The sequence below is a fragment of the Hemicordylus capensis genome, chromosome 6 (assembly GCF_027244095.1).
Source record: "Hemicordylus capensis ecotype Gifberg chromosome 6, rHemCap1.1.pri, whole genome shotgun sequence".
Taxonomy (NCBI): Eukaryota; Metazoa; Chordata; class Lepidosauria; order Squamata; family Cordylidae; genus Hemicordylus; species Hemicordylus capensis.
In genome coordinates this window covers 47,396,921-47,423,756 of record NC_069662.1, presented here as the reverse complement: position 1 = coordinate 47,423,756, position 26,836 = coordinate 47,396,921, and the positions used below count along the sequence as shown (strand labels likewise).

The window sequence follows — 26,836 nt, the reverse complement described above, 5'->3', positions numbered from 1 at the left end:
TTGTCCCCACAATAGGATATCTGACCCCTACGAAGTTATGGGAAGACTGGGGGAAAACGTAACTAGTGTGGACTCATGCAGCTCTACAAAGCTAAATTAAAGTATATGCTAGGATCAAAAAAACTTTGATTTAAGAGAAGAGTAAAGGTGCTTACAAATTTCATTCATGCACCAAACAACATGGAAATGGTTCATTAATGTATCTACCTTTTCAGTGTGGTAGAAGCAGTAAACACTTTCTACAGCCGCACATACTGGGCTCACTTGCAACTTAGCCTCTCCTTTTCTCTGGTCCCTAGCGTGATTGAATGTGACAACTAAATATTGCAGTCCTAATCATATGATACTTGATCAATGATTATGGTTGATACATACTACCCTGTTTAGATTAGCTGGCAAACAAGATTTTGCGACACGTGTATACAAACACATCTTCTTTGCTAGCTCCATTTTCCAGTTGGTATGGCAATTGAGTTAAACTAAGCCGAGATGCTTGATGGAAGCCTTTATCTGTTATTCCAAGGCATCGTAACAATGCTGTTTTGTGTAATTATATTTAACTATCTCATGACTTGCAAGCCTTCTAAAAAGGACATAAGTAGACCAGTTTCCCATAGTGAATAGTCAGCTATGAAGTCTGCATCTCTAAAGCATATGTTGTGGCTTTGAACATCCTCAGCTTTGGCCCAGTCATGCAATTGTGGATTTTGTGTTGTTTTGAACTGTATCCACCTCAAGAGCACGCTAAACAATTCTGGACATCCCTGAGGATATAGTTTCAAGCATTTTAGGCTATCCAGTACTTCAACATTACTTATGAACGACAGATTATTTTGCTATGTGTTTTCACAAAATCTTTATTTTGTGCAACCTTTAGTATACTATAAAGGCAACCTTTAATATACTTTATTTTTATTTATTTATCAAATTTGTACACCGCCCCAAACTTTCATCTCTGGGCAGTTAACAATAGCATAAAACAAGTTTAAAACATATACAAAAACTAAAAACAATTTAACAATTTAAAAATAAACCAGAAATTAAAACCTAAAAATTTAGGATGCTGAGGAACTGAGAAAAGCTGAGGAAACGTAGGAAGCAGATACACTATATTCTAACTCACTGGTATACAATAAGTCTGACCTCGAAACATGTCATAGTACGAGATGCCCCTTGAGTTGCATGCTGACTATTGTCAACATTCACTGAAGATCTGAGAAGCCACCTCGCGTTCGTATAAAAGACACTCTGGCGGCGTCACTTTTGTTGGGGCCAACCGAAACGACACAATATGAGCCTGTGTAAGAAAGAGAAAAACGAAAGGCAAGAATGGGGGTGACAGCAAGGAAAGGACACACCCGTGTTTTATTTAGTGCTCCCCAATTTCTGTGCAGCTGCCTAGACATTTGCCACCTCCCTCCTCTCTCGGTCCCCCTCCCCCAGCCAGGGGTTCGCCCCGCCTCCCTCCAAGGTGCCTCTCTTCCTCTTCCTCCCCCCCACCCCCTCCCAATGGCGGTTGGCGCACGCGTAGTGGCGAGAAGCGGCCCAGGCCATGGCGGCCGTTTAAAGGTAACCGATTGAGCAGGACGGGAGTGCCGCATTTTTGCATCGAAATTGCGCCCCCCTCCCTCTCTCCCGCGCCTCGCCCTGTCAGAGTGTTACGAGGGTCAGGATTAGGCTTTTGGGGGAGGAGAAGAGAAGGGCGAACCCAGCATTCCCGAGCAGCCTCCCTTGTACACTTCAGGCCCCACCTCCCCCTCCCCTAAAACTTGGTCGGCGTGGAGGGGGGGAGAGGAAGACTCCCTATTGGTCTACAAAGGAGGTCGTATATAATTCTCCCACCCTCTACAAAAATACAAAAGGGGAACCTCCTACCCCTGTTATTCTAGCCCCCACTAATCGGCATTGGAGGGAGTTGCATTTGATCAGCGCTTCCCCCAGCCCCCCCCCCGCTGCCATAAGTGCCCCCATTTTACCCCACCCAGCTTCCTCTAGTGAGAATCCCCCAATCTTGTTGGAGGTGGTCCCTGATCCTAATACTATCCCCAGCCCACCCATCTTTATTTCTGTGAGGCCCATGCAGCAAGTGGGGGGAGAAGAATCCACATACATCACTCTAGGGGTCCCCGGAATATATGGGGGCACCCCATCCCTACAAGGAGTTGAGGAAAACCCTGTAGGCCAGATATATATTTGGGAAAGCGGGAACCCATTCCTCATATAGGAAAAGGCCCAGGATGTATTGAATAGGAGGGAGCCAGTGACAACCCGCAGCGGATTACTTAGTGGGTCCTTTTTATCAGGGAGAACCTTGGGCTTAGGGGGAAAGGATCACAGAAGCACCTCCAGCAAAGCAAAAAGTGAGGGGGGAGGCACACCCAAAAAAACCCATTAGTGAAAGAGACAGCCCCGACCCTATGCAGTAGTGAAGGATAACCAATGGTGCTCCTCCTCCCTTGGGGAATGTCCCTTTGAGAGCTGGGTTGATACAGCCATTAACGCCCCCCCTCATTTTTGTTGGGAGGGGGGTAACTCTTAGGCCTCCCCACCTGGAATTGCCCCAGATATCTTCTTGTGGGGACCCCCAGAAACATTTCCACTCCCAACAGCTGAGCACCACCGAACCCATCAGAAAGGAAGCAGCCTGAACCGCCCCTTCCACATTCCTGCTTCCGGGAGTCATTGTGGGGAGGGTCATTCCCATGGTCTCAGTGGGGGGAGCCCAAAAGCACCGCTACCCCGAAGAAATGCATTTTATGAAGGCCTAGGTAGAAGCCAGCTATACCCCCACGTCCTTTGTTGTAGAGGTCGGGGGAAACACTGGACTTAACAAGTGAACCGTAAGATTAATAGTGGGGATCTAAAAACTCGAGAGCGCCAAGATTTTGTTTTTTATTAGCAAGGTGTCTACCCACTCCTTGAGGAGGAGAGAGGGCCTCCATTTTTTTCCTGCAGCAACGGGGGTGGCATCCCATTCCACCCCCGCCCCAATCCCAGCCAATAGTTTTGGGGTTGGGACAGGAAAGCAATTGAGGAGATGATTCTAGCCGCAGCAGCTGCCGGGAGAGGGTCTTGTCGGTGAGTCGGTAAAACGGGCCCGGAGAGGGTAGTGTAGGGAGAAAAGGGGGCGATGGGTCTTGGTGGGGCGGGAGACGACGACGACGGTGGCGCCCCTCGAGGGGTCCAGGTGGGGGATCCGGACCGGGCAGGGAGGGGGAGAGGAGCAGGAGGAGGAGGCGCTGTCGCCACCGCTGCAGAACCCGGAGCCTGAAGTTGCCACAGCATCGCTATGAGATCCACCGTGTACAAAGCAACCGCGGCGGCGACAACGACGGGGCCGGGCTTGTTGGAGCCTGGCCCGGAGGAAGAGGAGGAGCCGCCGCCGCATCTCCGCCAGCCGCCGCCTCCCCCGCAGAACCAGATTCCCGTGCCGGCCCCAGTGGCTGCCGCGGGCCCCAAGGGCCGGGCCATCATCCCGGCGGCTGCAGCAGCGGCCCCCGGACAACAGCAGCAAGAAGGAGGCGGCTGCTGCTGGGGCGGCCTGGTACCCTCGCCGTGCCCGGCGGGCAGCACTCGGCAGGCGGGCGTGGGCGATGCCGCCGGCAGCTCCCGCCCCTCCAAGTACCAGGCGGTGCTGCCCGGACACACCGCTGCTGCTGCCGCCGCCACCGCCGCCAAGGACTGCAAGCGCGGCGGCCCCCACGCCGGGCCTGGAGGAGCTCCCGCGTCCCTTTCTCCACCTCCGCCGCTACCGTCGCCGGCTTCCGCCACGGCCGAGCCTGGGCAGCCTCCTCCACCCCCTGCAGCAGCGGCGGGGGGATCTCCGGTTTCTTCGGAGTCTGGTGGCAAGTGGAAAAGCGGCAGCAGTAGCAGCAGCACCGGCGGTGGTGGAAGCAGCCTTCGGAAGAGCCCCATGGGGGCCGGCGGGGGTGCCTCCAGCCAGGCGGCCTGCCTCAAGCAGATCCTACTGCTCCAACTGGATCTTATCGAACAGCAGCAGCAACAGTTGCAGGCCAAGGAGAAGGAGATCGAGGAACTCAAGGCCGAGAGGGACACAGTGAGTCGGGGCCTGGGGGAGTTGGGGCAGAAGGGGTTAACATTCATCAGGTTAGAGAGAGTTGAGAAGAGCTGATGAAAGAGGTGTCGCTTCAAGGGTTAATGGGTAAGAGAGATGAGGTGGATGCACACTGGTTTTTAAGGGTTAACGGGGCGGGGGCATGTGATATGGAAGCCTGGCGTTTAGAGTGGGAGGGGTTAATGGAGATCAGCGCAGAGGCATATGGGGATTAAGGAAGGGAGGGGTACAGGTGCTCAGAGGGAGCGGGCATGGAGGAAGGGATGGGACAGGGTGAACTGCCTTTGGCAACTTTAGGATGAACAGGAGTGTGTGAGACTTCAAAAACCTGCTCTGAGGAGTTAATGTACATATTTAGGGTCATACAAGGTGGGAGGAGACAAAAAAACCCGACAACTGAGGGGAGTTGTTTTGTTGTTTCTTTGTGCTAATGTAGATAAAAATGAACCAAACGCCATTTAGTTTGCTCTTATGTAGCAACATGCATCATAGGCCACCCTCACAATCCAGATGGGTTCTTTAGAAACATGTGCCTTATTTAAAGGTTAATGTGGAAAGAAGTAGTCATGAGGTCACTGGATCCTCGCTAGGAAAGGGCTAACGTGAGCAAAAGTGGGGAGAATGCTTAATCAAAGAATGTGCTAATGTTACTGGGAACTGTGGTCTGAAGTGGTGATGTCCCATAGGAGGATGTGGTGGAGGTTAAAGGTGGCAAGCAAGGGATGGGTTAACAAAATCTAGAAATGGCTCTTGATGTTTGTTGGATAAATAATACTACCAATCCAACTACAAAGGCAGACATTAAACAGTTAATATTCCAGGACAGTTGAAGGCTCAGAAGTGAATGGGACCAGAAAGTAGATTGCAGCACTCAAAGTGTTAAGGAAGACTTGGTCCTCTGGCTGTTAACAAGCAACTAGGATGGGGTTGACAACCTGGGGGTTAAGCTGAGGAGCCTGCTGGGTAGTTTGTGTTGCTGATAGGTGGAGTTTAGGGCACTGGCACAGGAAAACTATGGGTGGGAATGGATCAGAGAGGAATTGTAGTCACTAAGGAGTTAATCAGCATTTGGCCAGGCAAGGGAGGGTTTGTGGGACTTCAGTGGTGAAAGAGTTCTGTGCCAAGAGCAGGGTTAACTTAAAGTGGCAGGCTTGTGCTGTTGAGTAGCATGTGGCACAAGTGGAGTTAATTTAAAGGGGCCCTGCTTGATGTTGCAGCATAAGGAGGAGGGAAACGAGAAGGAAAGCAATTTAAGCAAAACAGCCAGCTGCAGTGTGTGCCATGTGGGCAGCAGGGTAGAATCCTTTTAACTGGTGCGTGTTTAAAGGAAAATTGCAGGCTTAGGTTCATCGACCTGCGCCTATCCCCTTCTACATATACTCTCCTCTCGCTCCATGGACGCACCAGTCCCCTCTTTTAAAAAATTTATTATGATTGTTGCCAAAAATAAAACACAAAGCTGTATTTCTGCAAGCAGCTCTTCACCTTTCTCCTGCACTATCTGGTTACCCCTCTTCTGGCAAAGCAGAGCCCACTCTTTGGAGCCCCGGACTCTTGCAACACGGGAGGTTCTTTAATGCAGTTTTGTGCTCCTTCGTAGAGACCACATCTGTAAGGGGATGTTTACTGTAATGGGAAGGGGAAAGGTGTTGCATATTCTACTTAATCTGCCCCCTTAAGAGCTGAATGGGGTACAGGGAGAAGATAGGGTTAGTCCCTCTCGATCAGCTGTCAATGAAGGTTGGTTTATTATTTTTGTTATTTTTAAGATAATTCCTGTCTATAGCAGAGGCATTCTAGTGCATAATGTACATTTCTTAAACGAATAGCCTCAGAAATAGCTTTTTGGTGTGTCCCTCCTCCCAGATTGTTACAAAGGGCTTGTCATTTTGGCCTGTATGCATGGCACGTCTGCAGCCTAAAAATAGACCCCTCTTCCCAGTTCCTGCAGCTGCTGCACCCGTTATTATCAAGAAAAGAAGTATTTATCTGCCCCCCTCCATGATCTTCAGGATCTGTGTTTGAAGTGTGTGTGTGTGTGTGTGTGTGTGTGTGGCGGGGGTGCCTTAGCTTCTGGTTGCAGGAAGTAGCAGCAGTTTAATATCTTTCTGCCAGCCAGTAAAATGTGATCCGACAAAAAATCCATCTCTCATCAGGCCTGTGTAAAGTTAACCAACATGGAGGTGCCAGCTGCCGTTTTGCAGTCGGAAGGATGTGATGATGGCAGACTGAATGCTTTGTGTGCTCCTGCAAAAGCTTGAGGGGTGGGGGTGGGGAGAACTACATGCACACACCCTGAAGAGCTAGAACGAAAACACACACACACACACACACTCTCTCTCTCTCCCTCTCCAGAAAAATGCAAAGCTTGTGAGTCAAGCTGATGCCAGAACTATTGGGTTGACTGTTGCATCTACTGACTGCAGATTTCCAAAACACCTGCAGTGGTTCTCCCCTCTCCACCTTCACGTGCCACTTCTTGCCTCTTATGAGGTGCCAAAATCCTTTGAGCTTCAGCTCTGTGTGTTGTTTTCAGTTGTACAAATTCTTGATCACTACTTGGATTTTACCATCTGGAGTGGTGATCTCAGCTTTTGATATTTGTGTGCAGCATTCGTGTCTAAAATGGAGACCTTGCAGGGAAAAAATGTTTATATTGTTTAGAAGCACTTAAACTCTTACCATCACTTTGCATGACTTAACCCTCCCCCCTTGTAGTCTTTGGTGTTGTCCTCTCCCTCACCCCCACCTTAGAAAATACCAAACCCCAGCCACATTCCAGTTTGAATGCTTTGCAACCTTTAGTCATCTTCACATAATCTTCTCCTACTATTAAGGATTTTAGTGGCTGCAGTGTGCCAGGTGCTGTAGGGAACAAAGTGAGATGGTGATCTGCTTAAGGGAAAGGGGACAAAGGGAAATAAGAAGATGGAGTATTGATGCATAAAAGCAAACTAGAGGGCAGACCCAAGAGAAAGGCAATTGGTAGCCCTTTGATGTAGGCTGCTATTAGCTCACGTTTTGCAGGTGAGGAGCTGAGGTTGGGGAGGGTGACTGACCTAAAGCCTTATGCTGAATTCAGGGCTGAGCTGGGTTTGGGGTCCAAGTCTTCAAACAGCAGCACAGTAACTGTCACCACTGGCTTTTTTTTTTACCATATTTCTATGCAGCTGCTTTTGGAATTATTCTGCCCTTGCTGGATGCAGATGTATGTGTTGATTGCAACCCTTTGGGATTGCTTCAGAGTATGTGGTTGAGAACCATGGGGACAGGGTCTGTTCCCAGTGCCATCTAATGAACGTGAGCTGGGAAGAAGTTGTAAACATTAAAAACTGTGTTGTATTTTTGAAAAGCAAGTGTGGTTCTCAGAAGGCGGCAATGTGCATCTATAATTACCTGGTGATATGGAGCCTTGGCTTTGAAACTGTGAATATCCCATCACATGAATATCATTCCAGATGGAATGTGTCGATAGGTTCTGTTCACATTAATAAAGCAAAATGATGCAAGGTGTCCCTGCAGGGATTACAGTATTCAGCATCCCTCATTTACTGGAGCTTCCATTCCACGGTTTCCTCACAGTAATTGAATCCAGTGACCTGTACAGGGGTATTTCAGAGTCTGTCCTCTGCTATGTTTTCTCGTTATAATTTTGGCCTTCCAGCCGTTGTTGGGGTGCAACTCCCATCACTCATATTGGCCATGGTAGCTGGGGGTGATGGGAGTTGTAGACCAACAATTGACGGGCCAAAGTAGTGTAGCCCTGTTGTAAATCTTTGCTGACTACTCTATCCATGCAATGGAAGCAACTACCATAGGGTTGTCTCGTAAAGTGAGACAAGCAGAAGCAGAAATTCTCTCTGTGGTCAAGAGATGCAACCTGGCAAAGAGGTATAATGTTCACAACTATGTTCATTGTAAAGGTACATATTTGTCATTAGAATAGAGTTACTATTCCTAGTTGCCTTGAGCTGAATATGCAGGAGAGTGGTAGTGCTTGGCAACCCCACTTTGGGAAACAATATCATCGGTCTCAATCCTGTCAAAACTTGCAGCTGGAAGCAAAGATTAGCACTGCACTGGTAAATGTTTCAAGGTCAGTTGTATGCAAAGACTGGGACACATGTGTCAAGGTAACTATTGGTTCCTTTCTCAAATGCCAAAGTAGGCGAGTTTTAGTAAAGGGGGGAGGGGGGAAGTTGCACTCAGTTGATGGAATGCCATATTTAACGTCCCTATTGCAATGTTACGTTCCCAGCTCCTTGCTCGAATTGAGCGTATGGAAAGGAGGATGCAGCTGGTGAAGAAGGACAACGAGCGGGAGAAACACAAGATATTTCAAGGATATGAAACCGAGGAGAAGGTGGAGCCTGAAGTACCAGAGAAGTTGCCTCTTGAGTGCCCCTCCCAAGATCTCCTGGAGACATCGCAGCCGCTGCCTTTGAAACACTTCCTATATGGAAGGAACGGGAAGGGTCATAAACGGTAAAGTCAGAATGGTTCTGTTTCCCCAGTTTGCTGCTGTGTGTGCACTACAGCTTTCTGTCAGTTGCATCATCTTTAAGAATTCATTACTTCATTCACTAATTCATTTCCGTCCATATGCACTCCTCCCCCATCACTGTCCTTGCCAGTGTCTACAATGCAAATGTAAACCAGTCAAGGCTCCAGTTATCCACTCTTAGAAACTAGTTCTGTGAAGGGGCTGGAGGTTTTTATCCTGCAAAAATACAGTTTCCAGGCTTATTTGAAGGAAGCCACAGTGGTTAAACCTGGTTTCAGATTCATTAAAATGTGGAATGTAGATGATGCTTTTGGTTACCATTATCTCTCAAAAGAAGAGACACACGCAGGAACTGTTTTTCTTGGGGTAGTCCTCTGAGTGTGCAAAATAGTCCTTGGCTAGGCATTAATTTGTAATGTTTTTCCTCTTGCTGTATCGCTTTCAAGGAGGATGGAATAAAGCCATAGCTCAGTGGCTTAGCATGTGCCTTTTGTAGCACATGTGTATGTGAAGAATGTCCCAATATTAACCCTTGACATCTCCATGTAAGAAGAGTTTGTATCAAGACTGGGGAAACGTCTGTTAAGGGCTCTGGAGAGCTGCTAGTCAGGGTAGCAATAGCACTTACATTTATATACCGCTCTATAGCCGGAGCTCTCTAAGCGGTTTACAGTGATTTAGCATATTGCCCCCAACATTCTGGGTACTCATTTTACTGACCTCGGAAGGATGGAAGACTGAGTCAACCTTGAGCCCCTGGTCAGGATCGAACTTGTAACCTTCTGGTTACAGGGCGGCAGTTTTACCACTGCGCCACCAGGGGCTCTTATATAGGGTAGATAGTGACATACAAGTTAAGCTTGGCTAGAAGGAAGCACCTTCATTGCAGATGTAGCATTATGATGCCTCCATGTTCACAGCTTGGCAGGTAGTGCAGGATATAGTGCCTTACAGAAGTTTGCTATGATCCCAGATTGTGAGACCCTGATGGTCTCGATGAACTTACTATTGCTCAGTGGCTATATTCTGACTAAATTACTCAGTGAAAGTCCTTATCAGCCAGTGGTGCTGCATGGAAACTCTTAACTTCATGTGTCAACCCCTTATAAAACTGTGAGGTGTACGGAATTGATTCCTGCTGCAGCCTTTTCTGTATGTCCTGCTACAAACTTCCCTGCTCTCCCTTTCTCTGTTTGCAGGAAGTCTGCATTTGGAAGTGCCGAGAGGAAAACACCAGTGAAGAAGCTGGTGGCCGAATTCTCAAAAGTCAAGTGTAAAACACCAAAGGCTTCTCCATTGAAAGAGGAACCCAGTAGTTCTTTAACTGAATCAGTTAGCAGACGTGAACTGCGAAGTCAGGAGACTCCTGAGAAAATCCGATCATTGGGGGATACTCCATTGAAATCCTCAGCCCCTCTGAAAGGACCTGGGTGCCATTCAAAGGACAAGGGCTCCTGCAGTGAAACAGAAGACTTGCCGTACCTTTCCACCACTGAAATGTACTTGTGCCGGTGGCACCAGCCGCCTCCTTCACCGTTGCGAGAGCCTTCTCCCAAAAAGGAGGAGACTGTAGCAAGTAAGAGGCTTGCTCGTGCCTTTGTGGTGGTTGGCCTGACGTGGGTTGGAGGGGGCGGAACTCGTACATGTTGGTGTCTGCTTAAGAGTCTTTCAAATACTCGAAGACAACCAGGGGGTGACTTTCCATTTCTGAATGATGCTGTTGAAGGTCCTGAACCTCTGGCTGGAGCCTCTGAACCCCACAACACTCTAGACCAAGTGTGGGCAGTTGTATGAAGATGATCAGCCACCCTTTCTAGTGCTCTGTAGTGACATTTTTTGAATAACAGTGAAATTTTGTGGCTTTCTACACTCCCAGTGTATGCTGTAATGATCAGTTTTTGCCAGCAAGCTGCTCCCCTTCATGACATCTTATAAGGGGTGGGCTGTTTAGAAGTAATGACAAGTGTGCCAGTCAGCCTGGTGGTTGATGAAGACTAGGTAAAATGGGACACCCAAGACAGTTCTGTGCTAGGAGAAGTGCACCTGTTGCGGTGGCCAAAAGGTCTGGTATTGCCAGAAAGTTTCAAAATGATAATGCAGGCCACTTTTGCTCCCTGTTTCCCACCCCAGGCAACAGTTGACTTATGAATCCTTTGGTATTCTGCATTCCAGAAGAGTTCTTTGACACATAATTTAGGGACCCATTTAATAGAATTTAAACGTTCATAGTAGTTTTTGCTGCTGCAGCATCTACAGCCTCTGAGGCAAGCTGCTGTTCAGTCTTGAAATCGGCTTACTTTGTTGACTAGGACATTGGTCCAGCTGGAATTGCGACCCAAAACCGGGTTTGCTTTGACGTGAGGTGGGTTGTACCAGCACCACTGTTACCTCTAAAAGCAACTATGGGTGGAGAAAGAGAGGGAGAGCCAGACAGTTTAAAAGGGGGCTCATGTTAAGGTTGGATTTAAACACGGGCCCGGGCCTGAAAAGCTTGAAGACGACTGGACTAGGAGAGGTACAACATCAAACGGGCAACAAGAACTCTGGTTGTACGTACACTTTCTTTATGGGTGCATGTGTGCTTCTTCTGGATTGCAGTCAAAATGTTTAAAAAAGGATTAAGAGGGAGGATCACACAGATCTGTACTAACACGCTACGAAGTCACATTATATAAGTTTTGTGCCATTTTTACTAATGTCACCTTTAGAAGTGGACTTCATATGAGTATAGATTTATCAGGTGTGGTGCGGTCTTCTGACAAATAAAAAAACCATTGTTTTTTGCACTAAAGCAGAAAGAACTTAATTCTGCATTCAGAATCAATTACTGAAATGGATACCGTCTATGCAGAGATGTTCTTATTTTGCATATATGTTCTTAATCTGCATGATTCTTAAAAAATCATTATATGAAATGTGGAGGTTTGCTTTTTATTTTTTACAAAGAGTAGAATGGATGGTGAAAGAGGAATGGGTAAGTGGTGAACTCTGGGGTGCTTGTATGATTAGGAGACTAGAGGCTGTGAAGAACAGGCATTTGGTCATTCAGGGTGCACAAGCTTTACCAAGTGAACATATTTAGCAAGCAGCGTTCCAGTTGTTAGAGTCTTCCACGTTCCATTCAGAAATCTGCAAATGGTGGAACGGCAGCAAATTACAAAATCCATGTATAGATTCTGAACCAATAAAATAAGTTTTTCATCAATGTATTCCAGATTTGGCACTCGGAATCCATTATGCAAAATATACAGACAGTGGGTTGTGTCTAAAGAAAGTTAGTCATAACTAAGTTCCACTGAAATAAACTAACTTGCCTAATTGATTTCAATAGTGTTTGACAGTAGTTGTATAGACAACTGAAAATTGTGTTGACTATTTGAGCCTTTAGCACTCATTTGGCACAGTAGGTTGAATCCTAAGTTTAGCTCTTGAGTGAATGGAAGGGGTGTGTGTGTGTGTGTGTGTGTGTGTGTGTGTGTGTGTGTGTGTGTGAGAGAGAGAGAGAGAGAGAGAGAGAGAGAGAGAGAGAGAGAGAGAGAGAGAGAGAGAGATTTTTGCTGATTCCTTTCACCCTGCTTTTTTTGCCCACCCACTCACTCATATACCATATGCCATCCTATTCCAGAGGGCACCCCTGCTTTTCGGAGCACATTTTGAAGAGGGGAAATGGGAGGCAGGAAAGTCCTATTCTACTAACCAAACTCCTTTTTGTCATTAAAATGGAAGCTAAGATTCAAGCCAGTCTCATAGATAGTCTGGGTTAATGAAGAAACCCACATGTTCCAATTTCAGTAGAAGGGACTTAATCCATAGTTCCTGACCACCAGATAGAGCAGCAGAAAGGAGGATTTGGCCCTCAGTCCTGAGTTAGTCTGTGTAGCAATTCCTTGGATATTTTTGAATCTTTTCCATGGTTAACGACTTTACCGTTTACTACTACTGAAACCTGGGGAGAGAGGGCAGGCAACTATTGTTGAAGGCAGGCAACTATTGTTGAAGGCAGGCAACTATTGTTGAAGGCAGGCAACTATTGTTGAAGGCAGGCTTTTTCTTCAGTCATTTCTTAAATGCTGCTTCTCCCTCTCATGCCTTGAAGAAGCTGGGAAGAGGGCCTGTGGCAAAAAGCTTCCTGCTTGGACTGTTTCCCCACATTCACTTTGCCCTAGAGAGAGAAACCATTTTGCTTAGATTTTTCTTATACATTTTTCTTATACATCTTGGTGGGTGGAGTTTTTGGAACAGGATTACTTTGAGTAGAGAGAGTGAGCTCTCTTCACCTTGACTGAAGCACAACTTTTCTTCTGTTGTTGTTAGGACTGGGGTTTCTCCACACATGGGAAATTTTCTACTTTTCTCCTAAACTGTCTTGGGTGGGCTCTTGGAAAAGAGCTTATGATACAGATATTCACGGAAAAGGCCTTGCACATGGAGCTGTTTTTCTTTTTCTCCTCATCAAGCAGCCAGTTTGTTCACAAATTCTTTTAGCAGGCAGACTATTCCTCTTGCCCTTTGGGAGTGGCGTGGTTCCTCAATTAGGGGAAACCAGCTTTCCTCTTTACAAGTTGAATTGGAGATCTCCACCCTCCATCATTCATGTTTAGGATGCTGGAGTTGGAGGCTACTCTGAAATCCCCTTAAATCCAGCTGGAAAGGATTCCTTGTTTCTCCCAATGAAACTGAAGATTTCATCTAGACTTCTTATTTTGATACTGACACCTCCATTCCACCAGCTTATTCCTAGGCTGAATTGAGCTAGCTTGCAATTTTGTTCTGCTTTGTCTCCCCTCTCTCTCTCTCTCTCTCTCTCTCTCTCTCTCTCTTTTTAACCATATGGCAAACAAGGCACATTTCTTAGAGAAGTGATGAAGCAATTTCCTTGTGAAGTTTGAGAGGTTCCCCCCCCCCTTTGCCACAGCAGGCTGCTGAAACCTCTTCCTCTTCCAAGTTGCTTGTTCTTAAAAATCCAATCAGCATTTGCACAACAGAATAAACAAGGCATAACTTACCCTCCACTGCTTTCTTATTCCTTGGTCTTGTCTGTGTGAGCTGTTCTTTCTTTGATTTGGACCAGGAATAGTAGAGATTTTGAGAAGACAATTCTTTTTATGGGGCCATCTGTATTGTGTGGCCCCAGTGACCAGTAATCTGCCTCTGAACAGAGAGGTCTCATCCTTGCTTAACTAATGACCATTGTGTTGTGAATTTGTCTAGTCCTCTCTTAAAGCCATCCATGCCTTGCAACATCTGTGGCAGTGAATATATTATAAGGTTTATAATTTTCTGCCTTCTGTTTTGGGTGGAACTGGTGTTGATTTAAACTCAGATAAAAGAACTGGTGATGGACTAGTGCTCAGGAGACTTCTCTTTCAAATCCCAGGTCATGCATGGGTTTCAGATGCCTTGAAAGCAGACATGCTTACAATGTTCATTTGGAAAGCTTTCTGAAATCCACCATTTGAACTTACAAGTCTGCTGGCAGAAAATGAGATCTAAAGAGAAGGCAGCAGAAGATTAAAGCAAGCTTGCAAAGAACCTCTCACCTGGTCATTTGTGGCAAATAAGGAGATGACAAGACATCTCCTTATTCTGTAATATTTATTTATTTATTTCAAGCCTTGATGTACTGTATTATAATTGTGTGTGTGTGTGTGTGTGTGTGTGTGTGTAGCCAAGTGAGCCTTTATGGGCCAGTAACTTTTATAGACTTTGGACTGGATCTTCAATAGTGCAACAGCTCTCAACACAAATTATCTTCCCCTCCCCATTCTTTCTACTCAAGGTCCCCCAGAAAGCTGCTTCTAAGGCTCAGGGGACCCTTTGGAATGGTATTGGATGTGGCACAGGGGGCTACAGTGGAAGGGGGAATCAAATACAGGCATCTTCTGCGAGTGGAGTCCCATTCACAAAAGGTGCTTGCACTCAGTTTTGGGGAACTCTGCCTCCTCACTGCAACTCCCCATATCCATCCTGTGCTGATCCTGAGGGTCTCCTGACGCTCAGGTGTGGCTTTTGAAGGGGCTTGGGGAGTTGCAGTAGGGAGGAGGAGATGAAGACTTTTTTATATGAGAACTGTTGTGCTAGTGCCTCTTTGGATCTACCCCTTATTTAGAAGGCCCAACTCTTCAGAGATCCTTTTAGGTGGCTCTTCACATGAGGCATTCTAGCATGTATATGGTAATAATATTTTTTTTGTTTGAGGAAGTCCTTCTCTAGAACTTGGTGCATAGAAAAGACCAACAGGTTTGTCAGATTCTGGTATCCACACGTACCTGCCAGAAAGAAAGAGCCTTACAACTCAACTTAGTTCTGGATTTTGTTGGTATTCTGTTCACATATTAAATGCGAACAGGTTCATTCAAACTTTAATTTCTATCTCCTAGTAATTAAAGGCTTGATTCATGAACCTGTTTGCATTTTATACATCAGTCAAATAGTACCTTTAAAAAAACCAACCATATAATAGTAGTCATTTTCTCAAAGAGTAGTACTGGAAAACTGCAGGACTATTTTGAAGAGAACCAAAATGATTCTTTAATGTTTTACAAACATAGAGTTGCAAAAAGGCAGGCAAGCCTTTGCTTAATGATGCCCCTCAAATGTTTAAAACTTTGTAGCATGGAATTGGTGCTACGTTATCCGTTTCTCCACAGGAACATCTCTGTGAAAAATTAGCAATTTTGACTCTTCTCTTCCTCCCTTCCCAGTTCCTTCATGGAGGGACCATGCAGTAGAGCCCCTAAGAGACCTGAATCCTTCAGACCTTTTGGAGGTAGGTTGCTGAATAAATAGCATTAACACTAGAAAAGAATATAGCCATGTCAGGCTGTTGTGGTTGGTTGGGAGAAAGAGGCAAGGAAATAGTTATTGAAGTAGAGAGGTTGAATGGAATACCACTAATGGCCATTGGGAGTCAGCTATTTGTTCCTCTGTTTTTGACTTTCAGCAGACACTGATCCCATGCATCTCAGTTGGCGTATGAGAGAAGACATTGAATCTGAACTGTAAATAGCAGCTTTCTGAATGATCAGTGCCCAATCAGTGCAGATTTTTGTTACTGGGCCTATTTGGTCTTGCCTGCACCCTGGGTGAAACAGCCTGTGCTGCCTGCCCCTAGTTAAACTAACTGGTCAGACCTTAAGCATTGTATGCTTGCCCATTAAGCTTGCAAAGTATGCTGAACCCTTAGTATAAGACAGGTGACCCATTAATCTAAACAAGGCAGTTTTCTTCTTTATTATTGTGTATGCGAGACTGATAAAAACAGCCATTTTGTCTTCAGTCAGATGTTGTTTTCAAAGCCTGGCCTTCAGTCTGCTTGCTTCCTGGGGTAGGTGCTGAAAATCAGTGGGGTGTTAACATTCCCTGGCAGGCTGTTGGTTTAGGCAATCTTTATTTTGAATTGCTCGTTTAAATGAGGGTGAACTCTGCAGATCAAACTTGTAGATAATTGGATTTTATGATGAGGTGTGTTTGCCAAGTATTGCTGTATAATCTGGATTTTGATTATGTTTTAGAACTTCTGGTAGTTGGGTTTAAACCGGCTTCATTATGTCAAGTAGAAGAAATGTGTGTGTACACACACACACACACACACACACACACACACACACACACGGAGTACCTTAAGTGACAAGTATGCAGTCAGTTTGTGATACAAAACCAAATGTATTAAAGAAATTATACTTAAAGCCTACAAAAAGCTTAAGAAGATTCAAAGTCCAATCCAACATTTCCTTTGATAAAAGTAATCAGTTCCTGTCCCTCAAGGAGGTTTACTCCTCATACCAGCAACATCCTTGAGCATCTGTCTTGTCTTCTCAGAAAAGACGGTGTGTGATGTAGCTTGGTCTAACCACTGACACTGAAAAAAGAACAAATGGCCAATTAAAGCCAGATCCTATGAACTTAGTCACTTGTAACAGAGGTGTGTGTATCAGCTAATGTTTAATTTCCTTGGTCTTTATCCAGTTTCCCCACAAGAGGCAAAGCGACACTCTTGGTTCAGTCTTTCTTACCCAATTATCTACTGGCTGGTTATGTACTTTAACATGTTATGTATATTCTGAATCTTAATATCCTAACTGGGCATCTTTAAGGTTGCTAACTTCTCTTCAGGCAGGACTCAGAGCCTTTTCAACTGTTTAGAACTTAGGTGAAGCTGTCCTACTAGTACTTCCATGTGCAGTATCGGAGCATAAGATCAGAGCATAAGAGCCCTGCCAAAAGAGAAATTGTCATTCTTTAACATCTTTCATCTTGCCCCTCCTCCCCAGAAAAAGAACAAGAGAGATAGCATGGTAAAAGAAGAGAAGGCAGGTTCACTGTGAGCAAGTGACTAATTCTGAGGCTGGCCTAAAAGCCTTCCTCTAGGATGGAGGAGATTATTAATGAAAAGAGATTATCAGTAGGTAATGGAGAATCGGGTGCCCTTAAAGGCACAGGAGACAATGTTAGCTGCATGTGCTTATTTTTATTCTTATAAAACTTTTCACAGAACTTAGATGACAGTGTCTTCTCCAAACGGCATGCAAAGTTGGAATTGGATGAGAAGAGGAGGAAAAGGTAAGGAGGGAGTGCATTTGTCTGCATGCAGGAATCTCGAGGCAGTTGCTGTTCTTTGAGCATGTAGTCTCGAATGCACCACTTGACACCCATCCTAAGTAGGGTTATATCCATTGCAGACAACTGGTGGGGGACAAGATCTAAAACAATATTAAGGGTAAATTGTTAAAGCCTTTTGTTTCTGGAGTATATTATGAAAATCCAGTCTTCCATGTTTGAATCATCTTTGTTTTCCTCTGCCCTGACATTGCCTTTTGGTAGCTTTGGCAGAGGGCTGGCTGGGTAGTAAAGATTTACAGAACAAAGTGTGGGGTAGCAGTTATGTCTTGGCAAGGGTAAGCAAGAATCTTTGGTTCTCTGTTGTAGAATAAGAATTTAGGATAGTCCAGAGCTGCTCAACTTTGGCCCTCCTGCAGATGCTGACCTACAACTTGCATAATCCCCTGGCTATTGGCCACTGTGGCTGGGGATTATGAGAGTTGTAGTCCAAAAACAGCTGGGGGGGGGGGGCAACGTTGAGGAGGTCTGGGATAGCCCAACAAATTGGGAGGCAGCCAGTGTAGTAATCAAAGATGTACTTTTCTATTCTAGTAGTAATTATTAAGCACCTGGTCATAATTGGGATAGTGATAGCTTTTTAAAAAACATGGTAATAGGTCAGTGACTGCTAAACATAACACCAATGTGTTTATTAAATTTTAAAGTGCATTGTGTGTTCTCTTCTCCCCACTCCCCTCAGGTGGGATATTCAGCGGATCCGGGAGCAAAGAATTTTGCAGCGACTGCAGCTCAGAATGTATAAAAAGAAAGGAATTCAGGAATCTGAGCCTGAAGTTACCTCATTTTTCCCAGAGTCGGATGATGGTGAGTGGTTTAAGTGTGGTCTTGCAGATCCTCTTTCCTCTACTTGGTTTCTGCAGGGTTGGGAGAATCTTGTTGTAAGAACAGGCATTTTTCAAGTATGTACTACCTGTGCATATGTGTGCATCGCCACTAATTTAATTATGCTCCCCTGTGTTCTTGTTTTCCTTCTAGTTGAAAGCTTGCTGATCACCCCTCACTTGCCTGTTGTAGCATTTGGCCGACCGTTACCAAAATTAACCCCACAGTAAGTATACCCGTATATTAAGTGCCTACATACAAGGAAGTCATAGATGTGCTTTTCAGAGGGCTGTGTGTATGAGGAGTGGGTTCTTGTTCTTGCTTGCATGGCACATTACTTGTTCTGCTCTCTTCCGGACATGCTTTGTCCAGTTGTGCATTCTGTAACCACTGACTGTGTAGAACAATTGCCCCAGGCACTAGCACGATAGGAAGCATCAAGCAGTAGCCAGTCCTGCCTCATTGCAGTGGAAGGGATACCCAGGAACCAGGAATTCACAACCAGGTAGTGAAGAAGAGGCCAAGTCTTGAGAGCAAAGAAGTGAAGGAATCAGATTATGTGGAATGGAAGATACTGAAGCTTTAATGATCGGTGAGAAGAGTTTCTTAGCAGTCTGTGTGGAGAATGGGTTTGCCCACCCACCCCCACCCCTGCAGACGAGCACTGACCCATTGCTGGGCAGGTGGATCGGCCACCCAGATGAGCGGCGGCTTGCCTGGAAGCTCCAGGGGTCAGGCACAAGGAAGCTCCACCATGTGGCACCCTGCCCCTCAGACCTCAATAATGCACTGTGCAAGTGCGCAGTGCATTTCTGGGACCCCCCCCCCGCGCAAGTGTGTCCGCTGCGGCTGCAAGCAGTTGAGGCTAACAAACAATCTGAAAAATGAGGTTCACAGAGCGTTCGCTTCGTTAACCTCGTTTAAGGGGGTGGCTGCTTAGGTAGACTTGCCACCGTGGAGCCACCGTGCTCTCCCTCGATGCCGGTGGCTCTCACGACCGAGCAAAACGGGGCTGGGACCCTTTAGCTTGGTTTTGTTCACTCATGAGAATAACCTCACTGTGTTGGCTGAGGTGATAGAAAACAGGGGTAAGTGAATAGTATTTCTGTACTCAGAATCTATCCTGACTTGGGCAGGGGGAGGAATATTTAGCATTAAGCCTATAAAAGGATGATATAGCTGCTTACTGTATGATTATTTATGTGGCTTCCTTTTAATATTACCCACTACCAAATTTTATGGCAAGATTCCCTCAATCCGTAAAGCTAGAAATGGATAGCATACAGGTCATACTTTTGTGTCCGTTGGTTCTTGTTTGGCTCTATAGAACCATGGCTTTGAACACTTTCTGCCTGTCTAGACTACATAGGTAAGGTACTAGAAAATGGGTTGGCAAAGTAATGATAATGGTTGGACACATGTTGGTTAAGAGAGAGAAGTTCATATTGGCCTACACACAAACAAAAGAGTTGTGCATTGAGAATGCTTCCATACACAGAAGGGGCAATTTTGGTGACCCCCCCCTTCCCTCTGCAACTTCCTGTATGTTCTAAAAATATGTCCCTGAGGAACATGTGAGGAACACAGCCCTCAAATGTTTTTTCCAGAGGCATAGCTAGCTACAGAGGGAAGTGGGATCACTAAAAACTGCCCCTTCATCGTGCATGTGAGCGTGTTTCCCGCATGCAACTCTTAGTTGGATCTATAACATTTTTTGTTTTTCTCCAATTGTCGTGATTTCTAATTTCCATATCATTATTCCCCACACCCCACTCTGCCCCCAAGACTGGTTCACATTTTCCCACATTTAATAGTAACCATTTCAGTACTTGGCTTCAGCAGCCATGTTCAGTATCTATCATATTACTTAATATACTACACTAGTAGCTTTAAGCCTGTTTCATTAACGAGCGCTAGTAGAGAAGACTCACTTGCCCACTCTCTTGTCCTCCCTTCCCCTCCCACCCCTCTCTTACCCTCCCCTCCCTGTCAGCCTCCTGCCCCACTCCCTCTTGCCCTTTCCCCTCCCCCCTGCCCACTCTTGCCCTTCCCCTTCCCCCTCCTCACATCACATCCACTCACTTGGGCCCCGAGTCCACTGCTCAGACGCAGCTTCCTTTCTTTCTCCTCCCGCTCCCTCCGTCTCTGGTGGGGCCGAGTGCGGCTGCCGCCGCCAGCAGGCCCAGGCTGTCGCCAGCGGGCAGGGCCCAGTCCTCTCGCCGCCGTCGCCATCGGCCCCAGTAGCCCTGCAGCAGCCACCGCCGCCAGCAGGGCCAGTCTCCCCTCCGGTGGCCGCCAGCGGGCTCAGTTCCCCTACCGCAGCCACCGCCGCCAGCGGGGCCAGTCTCCCTGCCGCGGCCGCTCGGCTGTACCGTGTTCTCTGGCCGAGGCTGCGGCTCCGCCGCTGCCTCGGCCGGCTTCCCCCGCCGTCGCCTCGCCCCCGCCTCCTCCCTGCCGCCCGGCTTCAGCGGCGGCCGGGCTGGACCCGCCGCCGCCTCTGCCCTCTCCGTGGCCACCTCCGGCCTCCCCTCGGCCGGGCCAGCCAACCGGCCAACATGGCCGCCTGGTGCCTGCAGTCGTGTCTCCCTCGGCTGTTCTGGGCATGTGCGCCGCGCATGCCCAGAACAGCCAAGGGAGACACGAGCGCAGACACCAGAGACACGGGCGCACACTCAAGGGCTTTATTATAGAGGATGATTTATGTGCAGCTTGACTATAACCCTATATATATTCTATATTTCCACTATGCCCCCTGATTTATAATCCAGACTTCATAAACAATTAAAAATTTGAGCTATCAAATTTCTTCCTCCCCTTCCCCATAATTTACCATTTTCTGTGGGCCATTTCTTGTTTGACAGGAATTTTGAGCTGCCATGGCTAGATGAGCGAAGCCGTTGCCGGTTGGAGATGCAGAAGAAACAGACTCCTCACCGGACGTGCAGAAAATAGATGTGTCCAGTAAGGAAGTCTCTGCCTCAACAGTTGGCCTTTGCCATTTGCAGCAAATGGCAGAGATCTGTTTCTCTTCTGTCATGTCAGTCTTTCCCTCGTGATGTATATTCTTGTTCACTATAAATAATTTTTATGCTACGTATTGTTTTTTCTCTCTTCTTCCTGCCCCACTTCCCACCCATCACCAGTTAAAATTCTTCACCCATTCTCCATTTTTTCTTTTACTTGGTAGAAAGTACTGGAGGTTTGTGTTGGGGTAATACGGTCAGCGGTGTGGGGTGTACTTTTTGGTTTAACTCTATTGGAAGGCTGCACCCATCTTAGTCCATTTAGAGGCTGTGGAAGGTGGGCGGGCATGACAATACAATGAAACTGTTCTCATTTGTAAGTTTTCAAGCATGTGGAACCCACCCTCCTTTAAAAAGATTAGTGTGGTCCTTAAAGTATTTAGTGTACAAGCTACCGGTTGTGAAAGTTGAGGGTGGGGATCCATCAGCGTACACTGGGTGAACACAGACATTTCCACTTGTTCTGTTTCATTCTGCCTCTATTTGGCTCTTCGTGTGCTGCTGTGGTAATGTGGCTTTTTAATTTTTTTATTTTTTTTTGGTATGAGTATGTCTAACCTTGTTTAATGTTTTCTACTTTTGGTCGAAGGACAAAGTCATTTAAAACTTGACATCTTAGTACCAGTAATGAAATGCCTTGACAACCATGTCACACTGTTAGTTTTGTTAGCATAATCTCGGGTTAACAATGCAATGCCAGTTTTTCTCTGGAGTTTTGTTGTGTTTTCCCAGCAAACTGTTCCTGTTTTCCCCTGTCAAATGGGGTAGGGCCTTCAAAAATAAAACAAACTTCTGTTTTTCTGGTATCTTAATGGAAATGTTGAGTGAAAGCATTGCCAGAATTATTGGCATTTGGGACCTGGACAACTTGGGTAGATACACCTGTATCCTGGATTACCAAGGGGGCATAAAATGACATCTTGGAGAGAGGCTCTTCTTGCTGCATCAAAGGCCCTGAACTCTGCATCTTCCCTGAATATAGGCTGGAACTACTTAGTTGCTTATCAATCACCATGTGGTTCTTTCCTCTTACCAGGCAAAAAACAGAGTCTGTTGCTGGAGGGAGGGGCAGCCATGGGAGAGGAAGTGTGAAAAGACACCCACCCCCAAACAAAGTAGTGGTTTGTCTCAGGATGCCTCCAATGAAGAACTGTTTCCTTCCCCCTACCTGAAGTCAGCTGTAGCCTAACTGTTGGCAATCTCTGAATGATTTTAGGAAGGTTAGGTGAGAAATTATATCTACGCACTTCACTATGGCAGGTCACCCTCACCGGTACAAAAAAATTCCCTGACCTTTTTCTTTGTATACACTGAGTTAAGTCAGAGTATAACATCTGAAATGTTGATTTGTGTCATTTTGAAGTTTGGCTGGCTTTTTTTTTTTTTAAGTAGATTTCAGCCCTGTACATTTTTTACAGTATGTAGAGATAAAACCTTTAGCCTCTTCTGAGAGCAGGAAATTCCTTGGTAACTGTAGGTGCTCAACGGTCTGATCCATTCAGTTGCAGAAAGCCGCCATTGTGTACATAGGAGAGCAGTGAAGCTTACTTCTTCATGAAACTTCTATATAAATAGAAAAAGGCTCCAGGTCTTGCTTTTTTGAATTGTTAAGAGATCCAATGCAGGATGATGTCCACTGTCTAAATGCTAAGAACTCGGAGCATGGGACAGTTACCCAACAAGTTCTGTTTTTCTTTTTCAACCTCCAGATATATCTTGCTGTTGCTCCAGTCCTGGGTTATGGTATCTGGAAATGCAAAAGGATACATAAGATACTCCTATATTCAATGAGAACATAGTGACAAAGTTGTGTGTGACTTGGACTTTGAAAGAAGAAAAACAGAACCTCTTTTTGTCAAGTAGCCTTTGTTGTTGAGGTTGTGCACAATGCTTGCCTAATTTTATTTTAATAAGGTTGTTTTGTTCTCTTGCTTTTTAGCATGCCAGCATGCATCTTTGAAGGGTCCCTTTCCCAGCCCTGCAGTTACAATCCAAGATGTATAAAACAAGCAAGCCTTTAGAAGCTTCTTGAATGCAATGTTGATTTGAGAGCTTGAGCTTGCCAATACTTAGGCCTACTTCCTCCTCTACAGTAAGCTCAGAGAGTAATTCTTGACTCTGGATCCCATTTTAGGGGGAGAAGTAGTTTCCCCTGAGCTCAAAACATGGCTATATTGGCAATGCTACAGTGTATGTTCCTGAAATACAATAGCAAACGCCCCCCCATCAGAAACTGTTTTCATGAAGAATCCCATTTAATACTAACACATGCAGGTTATATCCAAGAGGAGGGTGGATAGCATGTGAAAATAGGTAGGGAATTTGTACAAAGAACTTGCAGTGGATGTTAGCCAGGGTGGGGGAAATAGTATTTTCTCCCTATAGGGGATACATCACTGTTGAATTCCATATTGATGAAAAGCCCATGCAAACTTAGATCTGATACTTTGGTTTTAAAACAAATGTTACTTTCTTTAACCAAGTTTATCGTAGTTCTTTAAAAGAAGAAAAAAGTGTATCTGTAATATCCTCCCCTATTTTGTTTTTCTGCCCTTTGCATCCTTTTTGATACATTTTAAATATGTAAAATCAGTTGTCTTGTAAATATCTTATAAAGAAAATAGTTTGTAAATACCAAATTTGTGGCTGTTAATGGTTTTTTGTTTTGTTTTTTGCTTCAGTTCATTTAGATTTAACAGTGTTAACAGGGAGTATTAAAGATTCTGCTTGTATGTTTAAATTGAAATAAATCATTTTTTTACAATAAAATGAAAAAGAATATTAATGTTTTTGTCATGAGTTGTGACTCATTTGATCAGGTAAAATTTTGAGGACTGGAATCTGCTTCTGCTGTCATTGATCATAAATAGAAAGGACCATGTTTTGCTGGTGGTTTTTCACTTTCTCTTGATCCCATTCTGTGAGATGGCTTCCAGACAATATGAAATGTATGGATAAGCTTCCTTGCTTTCCTTCTGTGTCACAAAAGAAAAACTACAGTCTTATAGCACATTAAAAAGAAAGGTATTGTAACTATAGCTTTTTTGGGGTGCAGCCATAACTCTGTGGTAGAGCACAGCATGCAGAAGGTCCTAGCTTCAATGCCTATGTCTTCAGTTTTAGGGATCTTGGGTATCGGAGCTGGGGAAAACCTCTGTCTGAGACACAGAAGAAGCACTGCCAGGCAAAATAGAGTCTTTGGCTAGACGGATCAATGGTCTGACCTTGGTATAAGGCATGACCCCAACCCACTTTGTTAGATACATTAACTGCTATCCTAAGTAGGTAGGTATATATGTACAGGTACAGAGTAGGAAAAAGTAGGGGCAGTGAGGTCAGATGTTCATGAAACCAAAATCTGTCAAGTTTTTATGTAGAGTCCAAAAGTATGAAAAACAGGCCATTGCAACAGCAGCCATTGGTAGGAATATTCTTGAGCTCTGTTAAGACCAAGGCTGGGCAATTTCTTAATGTAATAGGAAATATACCCCCAAACACAACTGAGTCCAACGTGAATTTCTGTTGTCTGAATTGTCTTCATTCGTTCCCTTGCGTGGGGACTGAGCCATTTCTCCTAGATAAAAAGCAAAAAGGATATTGGAAGAATTCCTGTAGGAGGTTGTGGAGGGGAACCAGTAACGCCGGGCACTGTGGCTGCTGTCCATTTGGTCTTGTAATAAGAGTTATTTGAATAAAAACGAGGACAGAATCAATCGGAACAGCAGATTGGGTTTATTTCCCCCCTACCTCGAAAACCTAATCTTACAAAATGCTCTTGCATTATTTCACCCGCTCACTAGTCCGCCTGGCTCTACCCTGTAGACGAGTGCCGTGCCTAGCCCCGCCTCGCTTCGCTGCGCTGCCGTAGCCCTGCATGCTAAGCAGGGATGACATCACTGTCGCAGTGTGCAAACGTAAATGCCAGAGCGGGCAAGAATTCCCGTGGGTTGCCCCTCCCGCACCCATCCCAAGCAACAGCCCGCAAGCACGCGAGGCACGTGATGCTGTTGCTGGGCCGTCTTTCTCCCTGAACATTGAACAGGGGCGCCGCTCGTCCGTGATCCCTCCCCCCCCATTGATTGGGCGCAGGCTTTTCTTCCCCCTCTAAACCCCTCCCTCTGACCATAAAGATTACCAAAAAGGAAAAAAAGCAAGCAAGAAAAAAAGACCAGAGTTAAGTAGCCATTGCTTGCAAACGGGACTTCCAGATTCTGTTTGATGACATATTTGGGGGGCTCTTGAAATCTGAAAGCAAAGGAATCTATTATTTGTGAGTACCTTGTTGGGCAGCAGCGTGTGCCCCGCACCCCTGCAAAAAGAAAAAGTTTCTGTCCTCATTCAGGACTTGGTACTGTGATTTTTGTTTGTTAGGCATCTTAAAAATTGCCCTGCCAACGCAAGGGATAACCCCATAGGGGCTAGGGGACGAAAAGGATGGAGGCTGTCGCTGGGAGAGCATGGCTTAACAGCCCTGCAAAATAATCCCGTGTTTTATATTATTACATTTATATCCCGCTCTTCCTCCAAGGAGCCCAGAGCGGTGTACTACACATACTTGATTTTCTCTTTCACAACAACCCTGTGAAGTAGGTTAGGCTGAGAGAGAAGTGACTGGCCCAGAGTCACCCAGCAAGTCTCATGGCTGAATGGGGATTTGAACTCGGGTCTCGCCAGTCCTAGTCCAGCACTCTAACCACCACACCACGCTGGCTCCCTTTTCTGTGGGGAAGGGCTAAGAGTGGGATCGTTTGAGCTTCAGGCTGCACTGCAGTAATTTGAATTTAGTTGGATTTTGAATTTAGTTATATACATACAGAGAGAGAGAGAGAGAGAGAGTGTTATGAAGTGGCAAAATGTGAGTGTGGGAGAAATAATAGCTTTATATATATAAATGTAAATACACACACACACATATATATATGTAAGTTACTGCATGAAAAAATAACAAAATTTCATAGAGATCTTCAAGCAAAGCGAACAATACTAGGAAAAAGAATAAAGATAATCAGAGAACACTCTTCCAACATTTTGTAAAATAAAAATACTTTCAATAGAGAAGTCTCTCTTCATCAGGCTAATTTAATTGCCTCTCCCAGTCTAAATTAATCGCTAACTTGTGCGCAGCAGAAACTTCGTGCTCTGATTTGCAAGCAGACCTTTTTTTTTTTTCACCTCAAACAGAGCATCTAAATCAGTCTGACCACTGCGAAGTGTGTGTGCCAAAAATATTCTACATTTTGTTTACATAAGTCTATGCCTCTGGCCCCTCAGAGAGGTTGGCCGCAAGGGACTCTGGGTGAGTTGGACAGGCGGAGGTCGAAACGGGCGCGCGCTACACTCTGGGAGTTGTAGTTCTTGCGTGAACGGCCTCCGCGCCTCCTTACCCGCCGTCCCCTTCGCGTTGTATCCGCCTCCGTCTCCTTACTGTGTGTTTGCTTCTTGTTTCTGCTCGGTGCTGCCAAGATGGCGGATCGACGGAGGCAGCGCGCTTCTCAGGACAGTAGTGAGGAAGACGAATCTGACTCGCCGCCCGGCAGCGCCGCCGCTTCCCCCCGCGGCACCCTCCGCCCTGGCTTGGCCGTGGCCGCCGCTGGCGGCAGTACAGGCGGCAATGAGAGTGCTTGTGTCGAGAGTGTGGAAGCGGCGGTGGTGACGGTGGGAGGCAGCCCGGCCGACTCGGAGTGTGTGAGTGGAAAGAGCCGGGCCGGGAGGAGGGGAAGGGGAGGCCCCTGGTCTGGCTGGCTGGCCCTCACTGCTGGGTGGGCGCAAGAAGCTCCTACCGCCCCTTCA

The 26,836-nt window shown here is 45.9% G+C and overlaps 2 protein-coding genes across 17 annotated transcripts in view; both read left to right on the top strand.

Moving 5' to 3' along the window:
• Nucleotides 1-1,502: 1,502 nt before the first annotated feature.
• On the top strand, nucleotides 1,503-23,831 carry MSL1 (MSL complex subunit 1). Of its 3 annotated transcripts, XM_053261640.1 has the most exons (9): nucleotides 1,503-4,057; nucleotides 8,334-8,560; nucleotides 9,779-10,155; nucleotides 15,284-15,348; nucleotides 17,074-17,141; nucleotides 17,881-18,005; nucleotides 18,177-18,249; nucleotides 20,885-20,984; nucleotides 22,756-23,831. In XM_053261640.1, the coding sequence occupies exons 1-8, from the start codon at nucleotides 3,290-3,292 to the stop codon at nucleotides 20,973-20,975; spliced, it is 1,794 nt and encodes a 597-aa protein (XP_053117615.1). In that variant the 5' UTR covers nucleotides 1,503-3,289; the 3' UTR covers nucleotides 20,976-20,984; nucleotides 22,756-23,831. The 3 variants fall into 3 exon arrangements, with proteins under 3 accessions (XP_053117615.1, XP_053117614.1, XP_053117616.1); XM_053261639.1 differs by having other exon boundaries at nucleotides 20,885-23,831; XM_053261641.1 differs by lacking the exon at nucleotides 1,503-4,057 and adding an exon at nucleotides 4,325-4,444 and having other exon boundaries at nucleotides 20,885-23,831.
• Nucleotides 23,832-26,443: 2,612 nt separating this feature from the next.
• Nucleotides 26,444-26,836, top strand: part of CASC3 (CASC3 exon junction complex subunit) — a 30,219-nt gene continuing 29,826 nt past the window's right edge. For 12 of the 14 annotated variants that reach the window (XR_008309870.1, XR_008309872.1, XR_008309871.1 and 9 more), the window contains exon 1: nucleotides 26,445-26,731. Coding sequence is in view for 11 of the 14 variants with exons in the window: in XM_053261921.1 (XP_053117896.1) it covers nucleotides 26,510-26,731 (222 nt within the window). In the remaining 3 variants the exon portion in view is untranslated. Of the gene's footprint in view, nucleotides 26,732-26,836 lie in introns of all 14 variants that reach the window. The other 2 variants (XM_053261927.1, XM_053261922.1) reach the window with 2 other exon arrangements.